This window comes from Mustela putorius, unplaced genomic scaffold, assembly GCF_011764305.1.
Source record: "Mustela putorius furo isolate JIRA1106 unplaced genomic scaffold, ASM1176430v1.1 tig00003988_pilon_pilon_pilon, whole genome shotgun sequence".
Classification (NCBI taxonomy): domain Eukaryota; kingdom Metazoa; phylum Chordata; class Mammalia; order Carnivora; family Mustelidae; genus Mustela; species Mustela putorius.
In genome coordinates, this window is record NW_025422127.1 from 10,667,435 (window position 1) to 10,677,070 (window position 9,636).

A 9,636-nucleotide genomic window follows, 5' to 3' on the forward strand; every position below is an offset into this window, starting at 1 on the left:
ACACAATCATGCCGCCTCTTCTCACTTTAAACTTATGACCATCAATCTCAAGTGGACCCTTAGGACTTCTTGCTAAGCCTATTACAAATTCCCAGGCCTACTCACTTTCCTCTAGGCAATTATTTCCTATCTTTCCTTTGCTCAGAAGATCAAGAACTTCTTTCCCAGCTCCCTTCCAGTTAAAGGGTTCACTCCTATTTCAGGGAGAAAATAGAATCACACAGAAGAGAATTTCCAGTTGCCCCGAGATCTGTATCTTCCTGCACTATCTGCATCTGTGCCCGTGTACCCTGCCTTTTCTTCTGCTGCTACGGATAAACTGTCCCATGCTCTAATAAAAACATCTCCTCCCACTGTGCACTGGATCCCACACTCTCTTACCTACTACAGATACTGCCCCAATGCTCATCCTCTTCCCCTCCTGCACCATCAACCTTTCTTTCTCTGAGTGCTTTCATTCAGCACACACACATGTAATGCCACCCATCTTACCAAAAAATCCTCCCTCAATTCTATCTCCCCATCTACTACTACTCCATTTCTCTGTTCCACATTAAAGCAAAGCAACCAGAGTTATCTAAACTGTCCTCCCATTTTCACATAAAACTCTTTCATTTAGGCTTTTGCCCCATCACTTCTCCGAAACCGCCTTCCCCAACACTGCAATAGCCACATTGCAAAATCCAGTCATTAATTTGCAGGTAAACTCTCCCTTTCTTTCTTTCTTTCTTTCTTTTTTTTTTAAAGATTTTATTTATTTGACAGAGATCACATCAGGCAGAGAGGCAGGCAGAGAGAGAGTGGAGGAAGCAGGCTCCCTGCTAAGCAAAGAGCCCAATGTGAGGCTCGATCCAGGACCCTGGGATCATGACCTAAGCCAAAGGCAGAGGCTTTAACCCACTGAGCCACCCAGGAGTCCCAAGCTCTCCCTTTCTTTTTGAAATAGTCTCATCATTTAGCCTCCAGGTAGCACCTCTGTTCACTTTCTCCCTCAATGACTGGCTGTTAGTGTCTCCTACTGCTTTCTTCTCATCTTCCCAGCTTCTACATATTGGACTGTCTCAGATCTTATGTTTTTAAGTTGCTTTTCATCTCTGTCTACATTCAAGTTTCTTGCTTTAAATGTCCTCTACATGCTCAGTATCAGACCCCAAATATATACCTGCAGATGGCATGTCTCCCCCCAACTCCAGAACTCTACAACCAACAGACTAAACCTGCTCCTCTCAGGCGCCTGGGTGCCTCAGTCAGTTAAGCATCTGCCTTCAGCTCAGGTCATGACCCCAGGGTCCTAGGATCCAGTCCCACATCAGGCTTCCTGCTCTGCAGGGAGTCTGCTTCTCCCTATGCTCCTCCTCCCACTTGTTCCCTCTGTCTCTCAAATAAATAAGAATCTTTTAAAAAAGTAAATAAACCTGTTCCTCTTATATTCTTCTCCATTTCAGTAAATAGCATCGCCATTCTTCCAAAAGCCCTGTCATGCTAGATTCTTCTTTTTCTAACCCTATAAATTCAAGCCAATCCATTAATAGTCTTGTTTGCTCGACTTTCAACATCTGTTCAGTACCTAATTTTTTATAATTACCTCCACTGCTATCACCCAGGCAAGCAACCTGGTACTATTGTATTAGTCTTGCAATCAGTCATTCTTCCTTCTTCCCTTGCCATTCACACTCTCTATTCAAAACAACAGTGATATTCTTTAAAAAAATATTTATTTACTTAATTCACTTGGCAGAGATCCAAAGTAGGCAGAGAGGCAGGCAGGGGGTGGGGGAAGCAGGTTCCCTGCTGAGCAGGGAGCCCAATGCAGGGGCTCGATCCCAGGACCTTGAGATCATGACCTGAGTCAAAGGCAGAGGCTTTAACCCACTGAGCCACCCAGGCACTCCAACAGTGATATTTTTAAAATGTCAGACCATGTCACTCTTCTGCTCAAAACCCAATGGCTTTCAAACTCATTCACACTGAAGCTAAATCCTTAACACAACCTTTAACACTCTAGATTAGTACTTCTCCAATTTAAATGTGCATCTGAATTACCTAGGTATCTTAAAAAATTGATTTTCTGATTCAGCAGTTCTGAGTTAGAGCTTGGATTTCTGATAAGTTCCTAAATCATGATTCTAATGTTGCTAGTCTGAAGACCACACTTGGAGGAGCATGACTATAGAGGAATCTGGATCACTTCTCACCTGACCTCTTTTGCCCTAGCTTATTCCACTCCAACCAGATTGGCATTTTACCACCTCAGATCCTCAGCACTGGCTTTTGTCTCTGCTTAGAATGCCTATGAGAATTGGCATAGTTCACTTCTTCACTTTTTTTTTTTTTTAAGATTTATTTATTTATTTGACAGACAAAGATCACAAATAGGCAGAGAGGCAGGCGGGGGTGGGGGAGCAGGCTCCCCTCTGAGCAGAGAGCCCGATGGGGGCCCAATCCCAGGACCCTGAGATCATGACCTGAGCCAAAGGCAGAGGCTTTAACCCACTGAGCCACCCAGGCACCCCTACTTCTTCACTTTTAAGGCCTCTGCTCAAATGTCACCTATCAGAAATCCTTCTCTAATCATCCAACATAAAATGCAGTTCCTACTCTGCCACACCCTATCTTTATTTTTTTTAAAAAGATTTTATTTATTTATTTGACAGAGAGAGAGTGAGAGAGCGTACAAACAGGGGAAGCAGCAGAGGGAGAGGGAGACGCAGGCTCCCCATCAAGCAAGGAGCCTGATGCAGGACTTGATCCCAGGACCCTGGGATCATGACCTTAGCCGAAAGCAGATGCTTAACAACTGAGCTACCCATGCGCCTTGTGTCACATCATGTCTTGTTTATCTTGCTTATATTTCTCCCTAGCACTTCTAACCATCTGACAAATCCCATATTTATTTATTCCTTGTTGAGAACATTGAGAGAAAGAACTTTTCAACTTGTATGTTTTGTTCACTGTTGTATCTCCAGTACCCAGAAAAGTGCCTGCCTGACACACAGTGCATCATCAGTAAATACCTGTTCAACAAATTAAACAATTTGTTCTTGTAGAACTTATAGTTAGGGTTCTAGACACCAAAAGCAATGGAACTGTTATAAAAACAACAACAACAAAACTCTAATAGTGATTATCTATTTAAAAAATGATGCACTGGGACACCTGGGTGGCTCAGTTGGCTTTTGGCTCAGGTCAGATCCCAGGGTCCTGATAACTCGCTAATAGGCTCACTGATAACATATAAATCGCTTTGTTCAGCTCTAGGCTTCAATGGATAACTGCATTGTACATATACTGTTCAGTGTTGCAGCTATATGTGTTTGTTTGTTTGTTTGTTTTCCCCTATTACTACACTCTTGGAAACAAGAGATCTAGACTTTAAAAATTTTTTACCTAAAACAGGTCAGATCAAGTCCCACTCATTCTGAGAAAGCTACCTTCTCCTATAACCTTTAAATCCACCCAAACTTAATTTTGGCGTATGATAAGAGATAAAGATTAAAAATAAGTTTTTGTCCAAAGAGTAGCCACATACACCCAGACTGTTTATTGAATAATTGAGGAAAGGAGGTCAATGTGTACATTCTTCAGGTAATAATACATCCCAAACAATGCTAGGAAAAAACAGTGACTAGGAAAGATATGTTCTTTGTCCACATGGAGCTTAGTGGAGCAGACAGACAATATAATTACATGTGGGATGGTTGTTTTGAAGTGCTAGGCACAGTAGCAGCATGGGGTCTTACCTCTAAGCTGCGATGGAAGATTTCTGATGGACAATATCTCTTGCACAACATACTGATTCACCCCTCCACTTTTCAACAACTCCTCAGGGGATAGAGGCAGACGGAACTCATACAGTTGGGGAGACATCTTTCTCCCACTGGCTCACAGGGCTGTAACCCAAACAGCAAATAGGTTAGGGTTTATATCTAAGGCCTGTCTTTTCATCTGGTTCTGTTATTCCTGCCCCTTCAATATATGATGCTTATATCAAACTTCTATCAAGCTGGTAACATTACCTCAGAAGACGTGAGATCAACCCTGGACTAGAATCTAATTCTAGTTGTGACTGCCACTTGGTCATGTCACATAATCCGGTGAACCGCATCTGCAGTTCTGGAGTTACTTATCTGGAGTTACTTATCTCTGATTATTTTACAAAGTTGCTCTGAGGATCAAATGAGTCAAGGGCTATGAAAATGTTTACAGAGCTGTAAATTGGTGTATCAATGCATCAAGTTAGCATTATTATTTCCGTTGTTATGGACAAAGTTTAACACAGAGACCGTCTCACCCGAGGCCAGGACAGTGGGCCAGCATGGGTTAGTGGGTGCCCTCGCCCCAGAATAGGAGTATTAACATTTAATACATATTTGTTTACAATGTGTCACCTACTTGGTGGGCTATTTGAATACATCATACCTGATCTAGTTCTCCAAATACTAATATCAAGGAATGCATAGTAATATAACCCAATTTACAGATGAGGAAATTGAAGCTTAGAAAGTTAGGCGATTTGCCCATATTCCATAGCGGATCTGTAAAACGTACTGTTTCTACTACATCTTACCCCAAGGATATACGCACGGAACTTCCCGCCTCTCCTACCCGGTCTAATACCGCGTCATACTGCCTCGAGCCCAACATGCCCAGTCTCTCATTCCCCGCCGCCCATTAATACCACACCTCAGAACTCAGCCGTCGCTCCTCCGACTCAGGTCGCGAGGCGAAATGAAGGGAAAAAGACGGAGTGCACAATACGCACCAATCAGTACCGCAGCTCTCGAGCGGGCAGAGAAACCGGCCAATCCCCTGTAGCAGGAGGCAAAAACCCGCCTCAGAGCCAGGCGCCGCGCGGGCAAAGCCACAAACGTGGAGTTCAAATCTCAACGGCCGTTAGGAGGCCAATCGCGACACTCACTGCAGAAACCGGCCAATCACTCCGCAGGAGGCGGGAAGCCGGGCCGCGTTGCGGACGGAGGGGCGGGGTCTGGATCCAGCGTCCGTTCCCCTCGTCTGGCGGCTGCTGGGTTCTCCTCCGCTTCTAACCGGGAATTGGTAGCGTCCCTGGGCTAGGGCTCACTCAGTCATCCCCCCAGGACAGGAGGCAAGTCCAAGCCGGGAGTTTAGAAGGCTTAGGCAATAGTCCACGTTCCGCCATCGCCTCTGCTGTGTGACGTCCAGCAGGTCACTTCACTCTGAGCCTTACATTTCCTCTCCAGTAGAAAAGGGGTAATAAAAACAGCTATAGCGCAAAACCGCTGTGAGGCACAGAAAAAGGAAGCTCGGAGTTCCAGGGTCTGCACCTTCATCTCCCTCACAGTTGAGGGACAACCCAGGACAGGGAGAATTTTCTTGAAATTTAGTTCGGGGGCCTCCCAGGCAACCACGAGAGTAGCGGCTCCGTCGTTCCGACGCTCCCAGACTTCTGCGGGCGAACCGGAAGCACCGGGGAGGGGCGGGGCGGGAGTTTGTCCGGGTTCGTACTTTGGAACCAGGAGGGCGGGGCCTATGGCTGGGGAAGGAGGGGCCGAGGCGGGGTGAGCCCAAGATGGCTCCCTCCGTCTAGTGCCTTCTGACGCTAGTGCGGAAGGTCCCTGTCATCTCTTTGAAGGCCACGTGCGACGCTGCGCTGTTGTGGGGGAGAGACGAGAGCAATGGCAGGGAGCCTCTCTTTGGGGGCAGGAAGGGTCCTATGGGGCCGGGTGCCCTTGGCCTGCATAAGCTTCTCTCTGGGTAAGTGACTCATACAGAAAAATGCCCGAGAACTGCTTGTTTTGTAAGCAGCTCATATTCATTCCATTTCTTCCCCATCCCTAGGTATTCCTCGAATGTTCCATGTAAGGCTCACCCTTCCTCCTCCCAAAGTGGTTGATCGTTGGAACGAGAAAAGGGCCATGTTCGGGGTGTATGACAACATCGGGATTCTGGGTAAGACGTGACTCTGCGGCATAGAATCTCAAAATGGCAGTTGTACCTTAAAGACTTTTTTTGGACCAGCGTAGGAACGGTACCATGCTCAATAGTAAGAGTAGACACGTGCGTGTCTATTTACGTTGTGTACGGTGCTGTTACTTCTTAGAATAACTTTTTCACTTTACAGCCAAGGAACCTGAGGCACAGAGACATTGTGTGATTTTCCCAAAGCTAGTAAATGGCAAAATTTGAACCCCCCAGCAACCTGAACAGATTGGCTTCAGAGACTGTTTTTTTTTTTTTTTTTTTTTTTTTTTTTTTTTTTTTTTTTTTTTAAAGATTTCACTTATTTATTTGACAGAGAGATCACAAGCAGATAGAGGCAGGCAAAGAGAGAGTGGCGGGGTGGGAGTGGTGTGGGGAGCAGGCTCCCTGCTGAGCAGAGAGTGCTATGCGATGGGGGGGCTGGATGCCAGGACCCTGAGACCATGACCTGAACGGAAGGCAGAGGCTTATTAACCCACTGAGCCACCCAGGCGCCCCGAGGCTGTGCTCTTGATCATGTGGTATAATGTGTCTTTTCTATAGGTGTAGGTCAGGAAATGGCAACTTTGTGCTGAAGGCTTAGCAGGTGGAGGCTGGCTTCCCTCTTGTCTTGGAACTAATACCCTCTCTCATATTACACAGGAGACTTTGAAAGGCACCCCAAAGAACTGATCAAGGGCCCCAGATGGCTTCGAGGCTGGAAGGGGAACGAATTACAACGTTGTATCCGAAAGAAGAGAATGGTTGGAAACAGGATGTTCCTTGATGATCTGCACAACCTTAATAAACGGATCAGTTACCTCTACAAACACTTTAATCGGCACGGAAAGTATCGGTAGAAGAGAAACCTGGGAACTGTGGAAGAAGCACATCTGTAACACAGAGAAGGGGAACAGTACTTTTCCTTATAAGGAAAGGAATTTGTATGCTCTCTGTAATAAAATGGGGCTTCTTTGGAATCTGTTATCCTCATACTTTATTTTACTCTAGTTGAACTTTTACTTATTCATGTAGACTATGAAGTCTGACTCATCCATAAGTCTTATAGTCTTAGGTTTGGACTTAACCACCTGCCCTTTGCAGACTAGCCATACCTATAGCTTTTAAAAAATAAAAATTATTATTATTATTTTTAAAGATTTTATTTATTTATTTGACAGAGAGAGATCACAAGTAGGCAGAGAGGCAAGCAGGGAGAGAGAGGAGAGAGGAGGAAGCAGGCTCCCCACCGAGCAGAGAACCCGATGTGGGACTCGATTCCAGGACCCTGAGATCATGACCTGAGCCGAAGGCAGAGGCTTAACCCACTGAGCCACCCAGGCACCCCCCAAAATAAAAATTATTATTTGCACTTTTTGACATTTAGCCCTTCATGTACTGAAAATGGTAACTTTTGATTACCTCATAATTCTGTTAAGTTAAATGTGTTTTTAAAAACACTTTCACACTGGTGGAAATGTAACAGATGGGATTATGCTTCTGCATTCTCATCAAAAATATTGGGTACCTCTTCTATAGGAAGAACAAAATGTAATAGATAATATTAAACAGAAAATAAATAGTAAATAGAATATAGCTTTTGTAAAATATTTTGTAAATAGAAAATAGCTTTTCTAGTTAGGGAATAAAGATTTATTCTCACATGTACACTTCATTCTGAGGCATTAAGGACCATATAAATGGTTTACATCCTAATCCTGACTGATCGTCAGAATCATCTTGGTAGTTTCACAATTTCAAAAGCCTGGTCCCTGCCTCCAAAGATTTGTGATCTTTAGAGCTGAGCTGAGTCTTGCACATCTATTGTGTGTTTTTTTTTTTAAGATTTTATTTATTTATTTGTCAGAGAGGAGCGAGAGTGAACACAGGCAGACAGAGTGGCAGACAGAGGCAGAGGGAGAAGCAGGCTCCCTGCCAAGCAAGGAGCCCGAGGTGGGACTCAATCCCAGGACGCCGGGATCATGACCCAAGCTGAAGGCAGCTGCTCAATGAACTGAGCCACCCAGGCGTCCCTAAGTTTGTTTTTTTAAGACACATTTTAAAAATGTATCCTATATATGATGTAAAATTTAAAATTACTGAAGTGTAATAAATTGAAAAGTTTCTAACAGACTTTTTTTGTGCTCCTTCACAGAGGTGACCACTCTTTTTTCCCCAGAGGCAACCATTCTTTTTTTTTTTTTTTTAAAGATTTTATTCATTTATTTGACAGAGAGAAATCACAAGTAGATGGAGAGGCAGACAGAGAGAGACAGAGGGAAGCAGGCTCCCCGCTGAGCAGAGAGCCCGATGCGGGACTCGATCCCAGCACCCCGAGATCATGACCTGAGCCGAAGGCAGCGGCTCAAACCACTGAGCCACCCAGGCGCAGAGGCAACCATTCTTTTTTTTTTTTTTTTTTAAAGATTTTATTTATTTATTTGAGAGAGAGAGACAGTGAGAGAGAGCATGAGTGAGGAGAAGGTCAGAGGGAGAAGCAGACTCCCCATGGAGCTGGGAGCCCGATGCGGGACTCGATCCCGGGACTCCGGGATCATGACCTGAGCCGAAGGCAGTCGTCCAACCAACTGAGCCACCCAGGCGTCCCGAGAGGCAACCATTCTTAAAAGATTCTTTTTAGTCCTTTGGACATACAGCGTGCATGTTCAAGCTTATATTAACTATATAAGTCCTTTGAGAAGAGTAGCATTACATTACTATTCAGTACCTTTCTTATTTACTTAGTATAACTTGGGTATTGTTTTATATCCTCACATCTATACCATAATGTTTTACTAGTTCCATTTTGATAGCTAGTTAGATTGTTTCCAGGTATTTACTTATTCAAAGTATTACTCCTCTAGCTCAGGTCATGATCTCAAGATCCTGGGGTGGAGCCCTATGTTGGGTTCCACACTCATCGGGGAGTCTGCTTCTTTCTCTCCCTATGCCTCTCACTCTGCTTGTCTCTCTCTCTCTCAGATAAATAAAATCTTTTTAAAAATGTATATCCACACAATGGAGTATCATTCAGCCATAAAAAAGAATGAGTTATTGATACATACAACAACACAGATGAACCCTGAAAACACTATGGGAGATAAAGAAGGCAGTCATAAAAGACTTATATTTATATGAAATGTCCAGAATAGGCAAATCCACAGAGACAGAAAGTAGATTAGTTGTTGCCAGGGGACAGGGCAAGGGATGATGAATGAGAGATGACTGCTGACAGGTATAAGGTCTTTTTTGGAATGATAAAAATGTTCTGGAGTTAGCAGTAATGGTTGCGCAACCTTGTGAATACACTTAAAATCACTGTATACCAAATGAGTGGATTAGATGGGATACAAATTATATCTCAATTTTTAAGATGGGGTAGGAGACTTGATTTATTCCTAAATTAAGCTTTATTTTTAAAATAAAGGTAATACATGCATATAGTTAATCAAAAAGAAGGGAAAATGGGGCATGTGGATGGCTCAGTTGGTTATGTGTCTGACACTTGATCTCAACTCTTGTCTGAATCTCAAGGTAGTGAGTTCAAGCCCTGCATGGAGCCTACTTTAAAAAGGAGGGGGTTGGGCGCCTGGGTGGCTCAGTGGGTTAAGCCGCTGCCTTCAGCTCAGGTCATGATCTCAGGGTCCTGAGATCGAGTCCCGTATCGGGCTCTCTGCTCAGCAGGGAGCCTGCTTCCCT

At 44.3% G+C, this 9,636-nt stretch overlaps 2 protein-coding genes across 3 annotated transcripts in view; one reads left to right on the forward strand and one right to left on the reverse strand.

Moving 5' to 3' along the window:
* NCAPD2 (non-SMC condensin I complex subunit D2) overlaps positions 1-5,410 on the reverse strand; it is a 29,698-nt gene extending 24,288 nt beyond the window's left edge. Inside the window, exons 1-2 of one of the 2 annotated variants that reach the window (XM_004766707.3) lie at positions 4,763-5,410; positions 3,741-3,890 (exon numbers count right to left, since the gene is read on the reverse strand). In XM_004766707.3, coding sequence (XP_004766764.1) covers positions 3,741-3,867 — 127 coding nt within the window. In that variant the 5' untranslated portion in view covers positions 3,868-3,890; positions 4,763-5,410. Of the gene's footprint in view, positions 1-3,740; positions 3,891-4,683 lie in introns of both variants that reach the window. The other variant, XM_004766706.3, reaches the window with a different exon arrangement.
* Positions 5,411-5,499: 89 nt separating this feature from the next.
* Positions 5,500-6,917, forward strand: MRPL51 (mitochondrial ribosomal protein L51). The gene is made up of 3 exons (XM_004766705.3): positions 5,500-5,733; positions 5,818-5,928; positions 6,601-6,917. The coding sequence occupies exons 1-3, from the start codon at positions 5,655-5,657 to the stop codon at positions 6,795-6,797; spliced, it is 387 nt and encodes a 128-aa protein (XP_004766762.1). The 5' UTR covers positions 5,500-5,654; the 3' UTR covers positions 6,798-6,917.
* Positions 6,918-9,636: the final 2,719 nt, after the last annotated feature.

Coding starts and splice junctions, on each gene's coding strand:
- MRPL51 (XM_004766705.3), top strand. CDS start 5,655: ATGGCAGGGAGCCTCTCTTTGGGGGCAGGAAGGGTCCTATGGGGCCGG. Junction 5,734..5,817: donor CTGCATAAGCTTCTCTCTGG/GTAAGTGACTCA, acceptor CCCCATCCCTAG/GTATTCCTCGAATGTTCCAT. Junction 5,929..6,600: donor TGACAACATCGGGATTCTGG/GTAAGACGTGAC, acceptor CATATTACACAG/GAGACTTTGAAAGGCACCCC.